The sequence below is a fragment of the Phlebotomus papatasi genome, chromosome 2, assembly GCF_024763615.1.
Source record: "Phlebotomus papatasi isolate M1 chromosome 2, Ppap_2.1, whole genome shotgun sequence".
NCBI classification, from domain to species: Eukaryota; Metazoa; Arthropoda; class Insecta; order Diptera; family Psychodidae; genus Phlebotomus; species Phlebotomus papatasi.
This window is the reverse complement of record NC_077223.1, coordinates 58752691-58768826: the sequence shown is the minus strand read 5'-3', so window position 1 is coordinate 58768826 and position 16136 is coordinate 58752691. Positions and strand designations below refer to the sequence as shown.

General features: G+C 35.3%; 2 protein-coding genes across 4 annotated transcripts; one reads left to right on the top strand and one right to left on the bottom strand.

The window, feature by feature from the left end:
* The first annotated feature begins 1178 nt into the window (after positions 1 to 1178).
* Positions 1179 to 12595, top strand: LOC129801910 (circadian locomoter output cycles protein kaput). Of its 3 annotated transcripts, XM_055847347.1 has the most exons (9): positions 1198 to 1638; positions 6338 to 6451; positions 6778 to 7003; positions 7070 to 7400; positions 10009 to 10231; positions 10412 to 10723; positions 10950 to 11386; positions 11452 to 11697; positions 11763 to 12595. In XM_055847347.1, exons 3-9 carry the CDS (start codon positions 6966 to 6968, stop codon positions 12294 to 12296), a joined length of 2121 nt encoding a protein of 706 aa, XP_055703322.1. In that variant the 5' UTR covers positions 1198 to 1638; positions 6338 to 6451; positions 6778 to 6965; the 3' UTR covers positions 12297 to 12595. The 3 variants fall into 3 exon arrangements, with proteins under 3 accessions (XP_055703324.1, XP_055703322.1, XP_055703325.1); XM_055847349.1 differs by lacking the exon at positions 6338 to 6451 and having other exon boundaries at positions 1179 to 1638; XM_055847350.1 differs by lacking the exon at positions 6338 to 6451 and having other exon boundaries at positions 1198 to 1370.
* LOC129801911 (protein henna) lies at positions 12577 to 14897 on the bottom strand. The gene is made up of 5 exons (XM_055847351.1): positions 14628 to 14897; positions 13949 to 14324; positions 13644 to 13880; positions 13021 to 13567; positions 12577 to 12954 (listed from the first exon to the last, which is right to left on the bottom strand). The coding sequence occupies exons 1-5, from the start codon at positions 14652 to 14654 to the stop codon at positions 12792 to 12794; spliced, it is 1350 nt and encodes a 449-aa protein (XP_055703326.1). The 5' UTR covers positions 14655 to 14897; the 3' UTR covers positions 12577 to 12791.
* Between the last annotated feature and the right edge of the window lie 1239 nt (positions 14898 to 16136).

Genomic DNA, 16136 nt, shown 5'->3' with positions numbered 1-16136 from the left:
GGCGTTCGACATTTTGGATTTCGGGTTTTTGGAATTTTTACGTTCGGGATTTTAGCCCATTCGGGATTTTGGCTTTCGGAATTTTGGCTCTTGGGATTTTAGCTTTTACGATTTTGGACTTTTTCAGGATTTTGACCGGGAACCATTTAAATTAACATTTACTTAAAACAGAAATCTATGCAGAATTGTACCATCAATTGTATCGATGTAAGTATTACAATAATGGGTATTTTGGCTTTTAGGATTTTGGTTTTTAAGATTTTGACTTTTCTAAATCTTACCTCCTGGGAGCTTTCAAGCTCTTGCGAAACCGTTTATCAGAGAAAAGGACTATTCGTAAAGGTCGTAGGGATAGACTCCACTGAATTTCTTCAAAATCCAACAAAGAGAATGTCAAAAACATTCATTAGTGCAAACCTCAAAAGTCAAATACAAAGAAAAAACAGGAAATTTAGGATGTAGGCTAAACCCAAAAGCTGAAATTTAATGAAATTCAGAATCTCACCTGAAAATCACCTGATGATCAAGCGACAAAATCCAACTAAAATAGGTAATGCTTAAAAATATTCAAAGCTGCGTCCTTAATTACAAGACTATCCTAAATTTTTTAATGTAATTTCTAAATTTAAAAAAAATCTGAATGATCAATTTAAAAAAAAAAACAAAAGAGAAAATATTTTTACAGTGTATCGTGCTTATGCTGCATGATGCTTCCCGCCAGTTTTTCCCACAATTTTAATTTTCTCGAAATTTCTTCACTGCCAGCTTTCCAACTTTATACCAACTTTCAGAACATGAATCTCTTTCTACGAATATTCTAATCACTCTGCTGATTGCAATCTCAACACAAGCTCTCATCATGTCTCTGCTTTAAATTCCCACAATCTGTTCTATTGCAAACTTTCCTCATGGTCTTAATAATCCAATTTCGACCTCAGAAACTTCCTCTTGGTCTAACCAGAAAATATCTCATCCACCAATTGGACTTGCTAATACTTCAGCAACTGCATCCACAATGAATAAATCTGCCTCTCATTTTAGACCAACATTGTGAGCAAAAGTTCACAATATGAAGCAGTGAGTGTAGATGGTTCTATGGTTCTGTGTTAGAGGAGAAGTTGCAATGAATGACGTTGTTATGCGCATGATCAGAGCTGGAGTGTTGGAAAATTGCGAATTTTCTTGGGAACTGAAAATACATCTCCTCAGTTTGTCCCGCATATTGCAAATAATCGCACTTCTTATCGATTGTCTGACAACTAAACGGAGTTTTTTCTTTCAAGATTTTGCCAATTTCTCACTAGTTTTGTGCTTCTTCTGACTACCCAGTGGATTTTGAAGATTTCTGATGATCAAAAGATATTAAAAAAGTGAATACAGATTTAGTAAAATGTGCTAAAAAAAATTGAAAAATGTATATAATCCATTTGGGTGACGTCGCAAATTGCAAAAGTGACTGTTAAATTGGTGTGAAAACGAGGAAATTGTATGATCTTTTGCATCACAAGTGGTTGCACAGTGTCAAGGCGAAAGCTCAAAATATCTACAACGATTGCTAAATCCCCTCAAATCTTCCAAGCAATCTCCAAAAAGATGTGCCAAAAAACCCCTTAAGGGTATCACGAAAAAAATCCACAGGTTTGTTTAACGAAATTTCCCCTCTTGGAGCTTTCCTTCCTTCTGCCATTAGCATCAGCATAAGCTTTTCAGACCTCCCTAAACGTCCCATACGACGTCATCTACATGCATAACAATGTATTGTGCAATCGTGAAGTTATTAAACAGCAATTATTGATTGATGCGATTCTAGAGTTCTGTGTATTGGTACCTCTGGGCGAGAACAAACAGACGACACACTGAAGAATCATTCTCGCGATTTTCTACCTCCCTCACACCGCTAAACTTTGCGTATTGTATATCCGATTCACTCGACTGTTGCACAGACAACACACGGTTACGTTTATCTTGATGCATTTCCCGGTCGCTTTTGGGAGTTTTCTTTAGTTCAATCAAATATAAAGTTAGGGAAGCGTGGGGCAGTTTTGGAATATCTTAATCCTTTGAATATGAATTGGTTATCCTTGTAAGAAAATATTTTTCTATTCCTATTTCTAAATGTAAAAAAAAGAATTTTGTTTTTTTCTCTGATCAAATTTAATTTTTTTTTTCATTTTATTTTTACCATTAGAAGTAACAGTAAAATTATTATTTTACCCATTTTACTAATATGATTCACTCATCCTTAATGGCTTAAACCGTTATTTTATTAACTTTGAATGACTTGTAACCCTAAAGTTTACGAAGTGCATTATGTAAAACGTTCAATACTGTTTTGCTCAACAAAACAATAATACAGCAATAGTTCATATAGCTATTCGAACTTCTGCAATTTTATCTAACAAAATTAACATGTTTAATGTTACCTATTGAAAGATAATATCTTGCTGCTTTATTTTACCTCCTGAAATACAGACCTAATTTACTGAAAGCAGCAAAATTTGGAGTCAGGAATTATGTCCAACGCACAATAACTTTTGTTTGTAAATATGTTTTCAAAATTTCCCATCAGAATGAGCGAGATGACTAGATCTAGATCTCACTCACTCTCATTGAAATGTTAAAAACATGTTTACTATACAAAAGTTATTGTGCGTTGGGCATTACACAGAAAAAAATATTTTGTATATTTTTTCACAAACATTGTTCATAACATGAGCACTTGACGAGCATTTTTTTGTACTTTTACAAACATTTGTTCGTAAATGTTCGTAAAAACACAAAAAATATTCGTACAATTTTGTCTTTTGTTCGTAAATATTTGTTTTCCTGCCGAACATTTACGAACAAATGACAAATTTTTACGTAAATTTTTAATCTTTATGAACATTTACGAACAAATGTTTCTAAAAGTACAAAAAATGCTCGTCAAGTGATCATGTTACGAACAATGTTTGTGAAAATTGTACAAACTTTTACGAACTTGTTTGTGGATTATACGATTTACGAGCATTTCGTAAGTCCCCCATATGGATTCACAAACATTTATGAACATTTTTACAAAATATTTTTTTCTGTGTAGAATAAATCACAGAAAACAATATCAACTACTTATTATCAACTTATTGACAAATAAACCCTCTGGGCTCGTTTAAGCTGGATATAATGCATTCCACAATGTTATGCACTAAGAAGTCTTGGAAAATCCCCCATATAGGGGGAGGTGGGGCTACTTTGAGCTGCGGGCCTAGATTGTTATACGACCTTTTCGCCTATTTCTAAAAGAAGCTGGTTCATACAATTAAATTATTTAGATCCACAATTATTTTGTCTATCTAAATTATATCATGTTAAAACTCAATTTCCATTAGACATGCGAAAAAATCCTATAATAATGTAGTCCCACAGCTCAAAGTAGCCCCACCTCCCCCTAGTGGTTTGTTCGTGATAGTGAATAAATTTCCTTTTTCAAATTCAAATTATTTTCTCTTGCTTTTTTTTCAAAACATTGTAAAGTTGTAAAAAGGAATGTAAGATTATAATTTATAATACTGCCTAAAGGTACCAGAGGGGTGTTATTGTTTTCCTTTGAAAGAATAATTATTGAAATTACTAATTATTGTAAATTCATTGAGATATTTATCAATCTAATTCAATATGTCTTTAACAAATTATAGGCAACGAAAAATTTTAATTCTAATTAGAGATGGTAAAATGTCAGAAATTTCACAGCAGTCGCCACCTACTTTAGGCGGAAATTCATGAAATTTCTTGAAATTTACCAACTCTAATTCTAATCTAATTCTGCCCTGATAAGCCCGCTTTTTATTTTGAAGTTTACTTAGAATTATTATACTGAACTTACTTGAATGGCAATAGCAAAACAATATAAATTCAGAATGCTATAACATTTTTTCCAAGATACTTTTTAATTTCCGTAATACTTCCATCCAAAATTATTTAAGGCCATGTTCCCTTCAGAAATTAGTGTGACCAAAAAAGCGACTTTAGAAAGGATAATAATACACACAAGACATAAGTAAACGTTTTTCTGAAGTGTTATAAAAATATAACATCCGTACTTTAAATTCTTTAAAATTGTTAACAAATTTAATTTACTCTTTATTAATACGATTTGTTTTTTTTTTTAACACGGTCATAAGTACAATTTACTATTGTTTGGTAAAATACTGACAGAAGTAGTTGTACAAGCAAATCAAGCAGATGAACTCAGGACAGAAAAATCTTTTCTTGTCCTGAAAGGATTACATCCTAAGAGAGTTCATTTCCTTGATTTGCTTGTATTATTATATAAGTTATAAAGGGAAAAAGGGAAAGTGAAGAATGTTCACCAAAGAAATTAATGGTAGTAGATGCCACAAGCAAAGAGAACCTCATCCAACCAGTCTTCAGCGTCTCCTTAGGGGTAAAGGTTTAGGTGCGTTGTAGTAATAAAATTATAGGAATACTGACTTTAGACCCAAGACTTTAGACCCAAGGCTTAATCATAGGTATGACTTAACTCCAATAATGTCTTATCACTTAAGATTTTTTGAAGAGATTTAACTAAAGATTGGCTTAACAAGGGCATAATCTATGTAATTTCGAAAAACCAATGAAAATTATTGCTATTTATGATTTTGAGACCTTCGGGAACTAGGTTAAATCTCTTGACTGAAGATTGTTTTAGGTTTAAATTATCTGGGTTAAATTATCGAATGGGCCATACGCTCTAAAAAGTGTTGCAAAGAATGTGAGAAAGTCTACCTAGGGCCTTAAATACAAATCAATCAGTGGATGTGGCTCTTGCTAAAATATCTTACCAAACAAATCATGTATTTATCATTAAAGATAATGATAATCTTATTGAATCTTAATAAGATTCAATAAGATCTAAATAAGATTTGAACCGGTTTTGAACTGGATTTTCAAATTGTATTATGACAAGATTTAATTATATTTAAAAACAGGAGAAAAAAAGCCCAATTTTAAAGGTGCCCCACTTTCCCCTAACTAAGCTTTTATTAATTTTTCCTAATAAAGACATACTCGGGATCGAAAATTTTTCAATCTTTTCGGTTTGAATAGATATCTGTAATTGAATTGAAATTTTGAAGTTCATCATAAGAATTTAAAATTGTTATGACGAACCTGTAAGTTTAAAATTTAGATCATACATTACCATTAAGTTTAACTAAAAATACGGTTTATTTTAACAATGGCTTAGGGTAAGTGTGCCAAATTTCGGCATAGTTGCTTGCAAGAGCCAAAATCTTAAGTTTGAAATTTAATATTTTTAATACAAATTTGATTTTTTGTTACTTCTTTTTAAGGAGTGTTGCTTGGAACCTTGTATACAGTTTATCGTCTTTATTTTCTTTAAAATTATTCTTAATGGCTTCGGCACACCTTTTTGATCAGGAAAATTTCATAAAGTCAAAATTGGACTCCCTTTCTTTCTCACACGCTTTGCATATGTCTAACTCATTCTCTCGTACTCTTCTTCTTCTTTTAAACGTCACAACAAATTCAATATAGCTCAATCGAATTTGGAGTGTGAAAGAATGAGATAGACATACACAAAACGTGTGAGAAAGAAAGGAAAGTGAATTTCATTTTCATGAAATTTTCCTGATCTAAAAGGTGTGCCTGAGCTATAATGCATTTTAAAATGAATAAAAATGTAGATATAGCTTTGATGGCCTATTTCGGCCACCTTGGTTCTCATAGTTCCGTGCCCTTCTGGAATTTTCCCAAAGTCTTCTTCACATATCATCTCGGTCGTAGAATGGACATTTTATGCTATTATTTTGTATTGTATATTCTCTAGAGTTTGCAAAAACTAAAAATTTATGGAATTTTGAGGAACAAAAAAGGTGGCCGAAATTGCAAGATGGCCGAAATTTGGTACACTTACCCTAACTTAATTACTATTAGATAACAAAATAATAGTAACATCTCTCACCCTGGGAGTATAATCGCTATTGCTATGAAAGACTAGAACTTTCTATTAATGCTATTAGAGATTTAAAAAAAAAGCTCTACGTAGCTTGAAAGTCTCTAGGTCGAGACATTTCATATAAAGTTTTATATTTTTTAAATAATAAATTATTAAAAAATATATTTTTCCGTACAAAAAAAATATTTTGAGTGATTCTTCATTCGTGATATTTTTCTTCAAAAAAATCTCATTCTGCTTTTTCTCAATAAAGCACTAAATTTTCTACGTTCCTCAATCTTTTTGCTATTCAAAATTCTATTTCCCAAAAGCAATCATTGCCTTAGGGAACTGAAAAAAATCACCCCCTGAAATACCTCTGATATTTTTATCTCATTGCAGTGGAGTAGAAAAAAAAATATCTTCACCCACAGACAATCACTGATTTCAATTCAAACAGTAATTGCCTCTCTTTGCAAATGTTCAGACAAGGGAAAAACCCCGTCGCTCTCTCAGGTAAAATGTTCACCTGCCACGCGCAGTCACCCTCTTTTCTTCCACCCACACTCACCTGTTGAGAGCTCCAGTACCCCCGGTACACTCTTTATCCTCGCCACAATTGAATCTCTCATCCTTTCGCATTTTTCCCGCCCATTGATTTCCCCGAGAAGGAAATTCCATTGAAGATTTCCACCACACAAAGTTGTAATGTTGCACTAATTTATAGGTTTCTTGCATTATGCTAAGAAAAGTTTTTTATTTCACCTTCGTCATTTGGGAAAAGTTCTTCCTTGGGAATATTGCAAAGGATTCATCTTTTTACAAATTTACCTTTCTTGCAGGTTGATTTATTTCGAAAGTAAAACATAAAACAGCCACGAGAATTACCACAGATGTCGAGGATACTTTTCTTGCCATGTGATCTTTTTATAGAGAACGTTTATAGTTCATACTAAGGATTTTTAAAGCCTCTTTAAAAAAAGTGTTATCCAACTCTTTAATCATTCCTTCGAGGGATTTTGAGGACACCATGGATGACGACACCGAGGACAAGGATGATACCAAGAGGTTTGTCATAAGCTCTCTTATGAGAAATATAGTTTTTTTTCAATGACCATGTTTTTTTTTTTTCAGGAAATCCAGGAACTTGAGCGAAAAAAAGAGAAGAGATCAGTTCAATTTGTTAGTGAATGAACTGAGTTCAATGGTGTCGTCCAATAACCGGAAGATGGACAAATCCACGGTGCTCAAGTCCACAATAGCCTTTTTAAAGAATCACAACGAGATCGCCCTGAGATCACGGACCCATGAGATTCAGGAGGATTGGAAACCATCTTTTCTCTCCAATGAAGAATTCACTCATCTCATTCTGGAAGCCCTCGATGGGTTCATCATGGTCTTCTCGTCCACCGGAAGAATTTTCTATGCTTCTGAAAGTATTACCGCACTCCTTGGGCATCTTCCGGTGAGATTTAGTTTTTAGTTCTTAACCTTGAATTAGTAAACTAAGAACACTTAAAAACAAATACAGATCTGGCATTAAGGATTGAGTTTCTATCTTTCGAAAAAGTCGTAATTTTAAGGACCAGTGTGTTCCCGGTTACGTATACAGAAAAGAATTTTACTACTCGAACTCTACTGAAGACCAGCGTAATCCTGCGATTTTATTTATATTTCCGGAGTCGTATTTTGGAAATTTGAAGTTTCGAGTTTTTTAAGTTACGCTGTTTATTCGTCCGTCCAAGTATATTTCCCTGAAATTTTAGGCAATGATTTATCAAGCGGTTTAAAGCGATTTTTAACCATGGAAAAGAAGCTGCAAAAAAAACTTGAATAAAAAGCCAGTGTATCTAAGGGCCTTGACAGACCTGAGGATTAGCCGAGAGACGGCTTAGCGTAATTATACTCGAAATAATGGTTAGACATCATTTCCATAATTTTCCACTAAGTCGTCTCTCGGCTTAAGTCGTAAGTGTGTCTAGGGAATAAGTAAATTACAATAAAGTAAAATTTCAATTTTTTTTTTAATATTATATAGTTTTTGATTTTGCAACATTTTCCTTGGGAACAATCTATTCGTGGTCACGCTTTAGCTAATAAATATCAGAATTTTATAAGATTTTTAAAATAATTTTAATTTACTATTCAATTATTTGTTATTCCCAAATTTGAGAAATGGCAAAGCGTCCCAGCTTTGCGGAATGCTCGAACATACGAGATAGAAACCTCCATAAATTATTTTTTATTTTTGTGCTTACTGGTCTACTATCCATTAAATAAATTCGTAAATCACAAAAGCATTTCAAATTTTCAAAATCCAAAAACTGGTAAAGAAATGATCATTCTAGAATGTTCTGGCACAAGTTACAAGCATACGTACAAAAAATGTAAATATGAGAAAGATAAATCATTTACGGATATTTACTGATTTCAAGACCTTTCCAAAGAATCCAAATTTAACCGAATCGATTTAAAAGTAGGAACTCAAGACTGGTTAAACTTTGACTTTCCGTAAAAATCAAGATGGCGATTTTTTGGGTCATGTTTGGAGTTTGGACGAAATGTTCGCATGAACCTCCAAATATATCCAAAAATAGAAGAAATCGTAGGAGACGTTTTCGAAAAACGAAACCTAAAAACATGGTTTAGGGGAGGTTTGTGGGGATGAATAAACATCTGGAAATATTGTTCTTTTATTGGGGCGTCACCGAAGACCGAGAATTGATATCTTTTACCGTGTAAGCTCCAGGACGGTGGCAAGTTGAAAAAAAATGGATTATATAATTGCAGTAAAATGAACTTATAAACATTGTCCTTATATAGCTTATATTTCTCCAGAAATCTCTCCTGTTAAATAGAAAGTTCAAATTAGAGATTTAATCTCGCTTCCAAAAGCCTTGAATTTCTAAACAGCAAGTGATCCAACTGATCTTTCAAAGTCTCAATAATTATTTGCCCTGGTTCTAATGTAATCTATATAAGAAATTTATAAAAAGGTCTCGCTTAATGCAACGATTTGGTTCATCCTCAGATTTGAAAACCGTTTAATTGGTTTAACCCTTTAACGACGAGACAGTTTTTGTGGACCGAAAATCAGCAATAAAAATTAAACCGATAAACAAAATCAGTAATAGGTCTTATATCTAACCTTAAAAAATCCAACAGAGTCTGATTCGGTATATTTTTTTCCTCTATGAGCGATAAGGTGTCTACACATTATAAGAAATTTCTATCAAAAATGAGCTTCAAGAAGTGTTCTTCAAGAAAATTGCCTACACATTGGTGAGAATTTTTGACAAAAAGATGGATTCTTGAAGAAAATTTGTCATGAATTTTTCTTTAAAAAATTCTTGAAATAATTCTTGATGAAATCAGCTCCAATGTGTAGACACCTATAGGGACAAAAATAGCCCAAAAATTTAAGTAATTTTTTTGACGATACCAATGAATGATAATTTTCACTCTAATGAAAAATATTATGTTTGAGTATTGTAGTTTCTTTTACCAAAACGGTTTTGCTAAAAAAAATTGGAAATATAAAAAAAAATAATTAAAATTAATTTTCATTATGAGAATTTGAAAATTCGTCATTTTTGAGCTTAAAAATTTACTATATAGCAAATACCTGGAGACTTGTAAAAATATCCTAGATTCCTTCAACTCTCTACTTTGCAATTTACGTACAAACATAAAAAAAAACAACTTTAGATAGACAGGAAAAATTATTTTCTTTATGGGACACCGGTGTTCCAATCGTCCTTAAAGGGTTAATCCATGATCTATTTTTATTAGGGGAAAGTGCTCTTCCTTCGAACGTTCGTGCCTTCGAATAATGTGAATTTCTTTTAGTTTCCGTAAGAGATTTACACTAAATTGGCACGGAATTATCAACAATTGATGATAATCCAACTAATTTAATAGAACTGTGTGTATCTTAGGAAAACTAAAAGAAAATTCACATTATTCGAATGCATGAACGTTCGAAGGGAGAGTACTTTCCCCTACTTAAAATTTTTAGATTTGAATACCTAGTACTTTTAGAATATTTAAATTACTTTTATTTAATTTTCCAGAGTGATCTCCTCAATATGACGATCTACGACTTAGCTTACGATGAGGATCATTCAGAACTTTACAATGTCCTACTAAATCCAGCAGCTATCACTGATCCTCTGCAGAATAATCTCACAAGGGAAAATCAGATCCTCTTTTCGTGCCATTTGAAGAGAGGAGCCGGCGGGAATGATTTCTGCGATGGACTGACTTACGAATTAGTGCAATTTGTTGGATACTTCAGTAAGTGTTGAAGCTTTGATAGTGAAAATCGTGTGCTTTTCCATCGCGTGCCGGCTTTTGTCGCTGGTGAAATCATATCAGATCAATTTGTTGCATAACTTGAATACATATATTTGTTCAAATATAAACTTTACGTAATTTTCCCACTATTGCATACTAATACAAATTCTATTTTATTAGGAACTGACGTCGACATAGAGAATATGCTTCCAAATTCAAGGAATTGCATTTATCCATCGGATGCAGATACAAGGCTGATATTCGTGGGCACGGGACGTCTGCAGACGCCTCAGCTTATACGGGAAATGTCCATTGTGGATTCTACAAAGAGTGAATTCACCTCTAGGCATAGCCTCGAGTGGAAATTTCTATTCTTGGACCACAGAGCTCCACCCATTATTGGATACCTGCCCTTTGAGGTTCTAGGTACATCTGGATACGACTACTACCACTTTGATGATCTTGAGAAGGTCATCACTTGCCATGAAGCTTGTAAGTTAATCACAGATACTATAGGTTTATTTATGGAATTAGAAAACTCACCAATAATCCCGATATTGGGATTAAAATAAACAGAGAGTGGGATGTTGCATAAGATTTCTCTTGCAATATTTCTTCGTTGGTGATGTAAGACACCTAGGTAGAAGAGCAATAGTAAAGCTCTGTTTATATTTGAGATAACAATAGATTAAAAGATTTGGGTGAAATTACCTTTTAGTGATGCAGAAGGGTGAGGGAACATCCTGCTACTATCGGTTTTTGACCAAAGGCCAGCAATGGATTTGGCTACAGACGCGCTTCTACATCACTTATCACCAATGGAATTCTAAGCCGGAATTTGTGGTTTGTACACATCGAGTCGTGAGCTATGCTGATGTGATGAAGCAGTCCAAGAATGGAGGATCTGGGGCTAATGATACCCTTGACAAGGAACTTGATGAAGTGGATGCGACTGATCGACAAATGCCAACAACGGCCAATTCACCATGGAGCTCGAAGAGTTCCCGGATGTCACGTTTCGCCGTAACTCCTGGCTCACCGAGTGTCAAGAGTCGACAGAGATATCATACCTACCATGGAACAGGTTCAGACTCCACTTCAATCTCTGCCGACTCCCACACGAGTAGGCAATCACTTATAACCCAATATAGTTCGGTAAGACCCATTGATAAGATTTTGATAAGAAGCATAATTAATTTATGCATTAATCTTTGATTTAGCGTTCTCGGATGAGGCAGAATTCCCATCAATCAAAGACTCCTCATCAGACGCAAAGTCTTCAAATCCATCAGATGGGTCAGCCTAATCAATCTAGTTCCCAGGTCCACCAGAAACAGTGCCAGACACCTCAAATGATGGGCCCAACCTTCTTGGAACCTCCACAGTATCTCACAGCCATTCCCGTACAACCAGTCTTGGCTCCCGCACCCTTTACAGCTGCTGCCACTGTAATCTCACCTCTTCAGGTGAGTTTATTACTTTTGAAAAAAAATTGAGAACAGGAACCAATACTTTCCATTACACCTTATAGCCAACAGAACTTATCCATAGCGGCGTTGTGATGACTCCTGCCCAGAGTCAAATACAGGATCAACTTCAGCGGAAGCACGAAGAGCTCCAGCATCTCATTGTGCAACAACAGGAGGAACTGAGAAGAGTATCAGAGCAGCTTCTGATGGCTCGATATGGACTCCTGCCATCAATTGTTAATGTATCCCTACCACCATCGAGTGCAGCTTCCACAACGAGTCGCCAGCCCGTTAATAGCACAGTAACACATCTTCAGCACGGTCCTCCTGCTCAGAACCAAGTACCAATAATTGAGCATTCAGGGCAGGGTCAGGGAGAATTGGATGCAGGAGGTATGGGATCTGTGCAAGCAGCTGGTGAGATGGTGTCCTACATGCAACTGAATCCAGTTCCCTCGACCCATCTACATCCAAACCAAGGGCCTCCAGGTGAGATGGATGTCCCACCCTATCAAATGGGTACACCAGATCGAAATCAAATGATGTTTGATCCTGGGAATTTGAGATCACCCGTCTCTGATCCCCATAGTCAATGAAAATCACCCGGATTCTCGAGTGAAGCAGTATCATATCACCCAGGGTTCACGTCATGAGGCTCGTGCAGATGCAAAAAAAGTGGAAGAATTCAATTGATGTGACATGTGAGAGGAAAACATAGGGGTTATCGCCTGTTCAGTGCGACAAACACTCCAAATTAAATTTGTAATTCAAATACTGATTAGTATATGTCCCTAAATAGAGACACTCCCCACCATATTTACAGATGCGCTTCATATTAGCAACTCTCAAAAAAACAGGGTAAAACGCTGTGAGAAATATATTTTAAGTGTGACAATATGTCTTTTATTTCCCATCTCAACTAGGGTTGGGGACAAATCAATTGAGAGGTCAGAGAGGCTATAAAACAGTGATAGCACATATTTGATAAAATAACAGAGTAACATTTATAGGACGCAAAAGCGAGTTTTGGACTCTAGAAAAGCATCATACATAATAATAAGAGACAACACAAAATTCAGGGTTGGCTTCCTTCAGGCCTTCAGCTTCCTAAACGCATTTTGGAGGACACTAAACTCCAAATTGATGTTGTTCATCAAATTTGCAATCTGGGGCTTTGAATCCAGAATATCGACGCTCTGGGTGTAGGCATTGTAGCGGACCCCAAATGGCCTAGGTATGGTATTGGCGTATTTTCTGAAACAGGAAAACAAATCAAGCATTAGAATTATATTGAAAAACAAACGTTGGTTGAAAAATTACATCATTTTCTCCTTGGAATCCTCAAAGCTGTCTGCGACGTAGTATACAGGTTGGTACTCAGTGATCGGATACTTCTGAAGGCCTGTCTTTTCGGGATCAAATTCTCGGATTTCAGGCTTATCACTCAAACAGTACTGGAGCTCACCGTAGGAAGAAAGTAAACCTGCCCCATATGCCTTAAGTTCATCTCCCTGCCGACATAAACCAAACTCAACGGTAAACCAGAAGCACGTAGCTAGCTTTTCGATGTAGTCATCAGGTGCCCCTAAGGAAGCTAATCCAATCTCCTGAGAGAATTGAGCAAATTCTGGATCACTGAATAATGGAGCATGACCGAGTAGTTCATGGCAAACATCAGGCTCAGGGGTGTACAATGGTTTGCTGGGATGACGAATGTACTGCGTTGAGTGGAAAACTCGAAAAGCCAGGCCAGCTAGAAAGTCCCGGGATGAGAGCAAACCAGCTACTGGACGCAGAGTAAATCCGGTACAATCCTTCAAGAAATTGGAGACATCCTCAAGCTGAGGTATGTTGTCTTCACGGTAACCTGATGAACGGTAATCACGGTATGTATATAGTTTGTTATCGATTGTGAAAGCGTTTAAGATATTTCTGGGACCTACCGCAGTTGTCGATTAAAAGCGGAAAGATGTGATTAAACTGTTTGCAAGCATGAGTTGGATACAGTTCAGTTAAATTGTTGAAAATGACCCTCCACGTCTCAGTTTCCTCCTTGGTATACTCCACCCTAGGTAGGGGTTGACCATGGCGATAGTTGTAAGCCAAATCAGCAAAGTACTTGCGACGAGCACGATAGACGGGATCAGTAAATCCAGGATGATCAGAATCGAGTTCAGATCCTGAAATTTAAATTTTATTGTAAAATCGGAAAATCTCTAAACCCTAGTTAAACAGGTTAAAAGCTCACCGTAAGATAAGATTTGATTGGCGAATCGATCGAGATCCCTAATGCGCCGTGGGAACCATGGTACAGCAGCAGTGTTATCCTTGTAGTCGCGCGAAATAATATTCAAATACGTACACTCTTCGCGCAACTGCTCGATAGCAGTGCCCAGGGATCCTGATCGACTGTCACACTCCACAAAGAACTCATATCCAGGACCACGGGTGGAGGATCGTGATTCAATGTGAACGAGATTTACGTCGTTGTCATTAAAGATTTTGAGTGTCTTGGCCAAGATACCTGCCCGGTCGTTATTTGGTGAGAAGATAATGCAGGTGTTCTTGGCCTCGCGAGATTCATTCTCCTCAATAACATAAGATCCACCCTCCTTTCGCTGGGGCTGTTGGAGATCAAAGAAAAATCATTGAGAAATGCTGAGAGGAAGTTTCATCAGAATCCAGTTTGATCTTATAACTCGAGGGCGAGATGAGTGCCAAAGAGGTCAATTGGGCATTTAAATCACTCAGTTGGTGATCGATGGCACTCAAACCACAATCAAAGTTCATGCTAGGAAATGCACTACGCAAAAGTCTCCCATTTGTCGTCCCTCAAATTCCCACCATTCTTGATAACATTCTTTCATTGTGTAACATATTTTGAGAAATTGAAGGACTTCCAGTTTCTTCCAAAAAAATCCACTCACAGTATCTACAGAATTCTGGCGGTACATTTTTCACAAAATTTGATATAAAATATTGTTTCACAAAATCACTGAAAAGCCTCTCTTTTTTGGTCACTTGTCGATAGCAATTACAAAGTAATAAGACTGTTTAGGAAGGCAATTTAGTAATCCAGTTGAGAGCAAGTTGTCGACTGAAGCAGCTCTGGATGAAAATTAAGTTTTTAACGTTAAACACTCTCGCCAAATCGCGTTACTTGTCGCAATTGGATTTATTGACTCTCACATTGACACCAAACTTGATAGCAGTTACAATTATCACTGGATTTTTTTTCTCTTAGCGTGATTTTCATTGAATAATTTCATGTTTCTCATCCCTTTTTTGTACAATTGCGTTTTTAATATTTTTTTGGAGAGTAAGGTCACTTTTTTGTGAGCATCTTCCCACGAACCTTTCTCGTGGAAAGTATGTTAAGTACAAATTAGGCAGTTGAAATTCATTTAAAAATAAAATCATTTGAGAAGCACTGAGTCAAAATATTACCCTTCATTGGGAAAAAAATATTTATATTCAGATTTTTTTTTCAATATTAAAATTTTAAAAATCTTTTGCAGTATAATTTTTGAAACAAAATTGAACAAATAATCCAAAAAAAAATGCAAGATTAACGTTTTCAGACCGCACTTTCGGATCTTATACGTCCCCTAAATGTAGGAAAATTTAGTGATAGGGTCAAAGGAACACCTCTTCGACAAGGAACCCCTATTGGCACTGTCAAAATGTTGAAATTTATATAATACATTCAATAAAATCTAAGTAAGGTTTTTCATTAATCTGCATTTTTAGATAAGCACAAGTATTCGAATTTCGTATTCCAAATGGTACAGAGTAGGATATCAATAAAGGCCTCTACACATTGGGAGCAATTTTTGTCAAAAATTGCATTTTTGAAGGAAATTGTCTGCACTGCTGTAGGCAGAACTGTCAAAATTCTGTCAAAAATGCAATTTTTGACGAAAATTGCTCCCAATGTGTAGAGGCCTTAAGTCCTGACACGACTTCTTAAATTATCAATAGGTGTTCCTTTCACCCTATATCCGTATTTTCTATTTTAATTTTCTTTTTTAATTTTCTCTAGACCTTCGTTTGACTTCGTTTCACTAAATTATAATGAAATAAATGTGAAAATATATTTCTTTCTCCATGAAATATAGCTTCTTCTTTGTTTATGCGAAATCTTACAATTTTATCTTGTTAATAAATTTCAAAAATCCACAATCAAGGGTAAGAAGTTTTTTCAGATATTTTTATATTGACTAAACGAAAAAAATCAAATTGTATTCACTTTATTAATAAAAATATAAAGTTCAAACGAATTTAACATTTTTGCATATCAATTGCGCATTCCTATAAAATTCCCGCGAAAAGAGGGCTTGCCAGGTCATGAATTGACCTTGGTTCTCTGCAGGGGAAGAGATATTACACTTGATACACGAAAGCAGAAAGTATCAAAACAATAATCCAGCTACTTT

Bases quoted from the DNA above. Each gene is read 5' to 3' on its own strand.
- LOC129801911 (XM_055847351.1), bottom strand. From the start codon at position 14,654: ATGTACCGCCAGAATTCTGTAGATACT. The intron at 14,325-14,627 runs GTGAGTGGATTT...GATCTCCAACAG, and splicing joins GCCAGAATTCTGTAGATACT to CCCCAGCGAAAGGAGGGTGG. The intron at 13,568-13,643 runs GTAGGTCCCAGA...ACCGTTCATCAG, and splicing joins GCTTTTAATCGACAACTGCG to GTTACCGTGAAGACAACATA.
- LOC129801910 (XM_055847349.1), top strand. From the start codon at position 6,966: ATGGATGACGACACCGAGGACAAGGATGATACCAAGAG. The intron at 10,724-10,949 runs GTAAGTTAATCA...ATTACCTTTTAG, and splicing joins CATCACTTGCCATGAAGCTT to TGATGCAGAAGGGTGAGGGA. The intron at 11,387-11,451 runs GTAAGACCCATT...TCTTTGATTTAG, and splicing joins TTATAACCCAATATAGTTCG to CGTTCTCGGATGAGGCAGAA.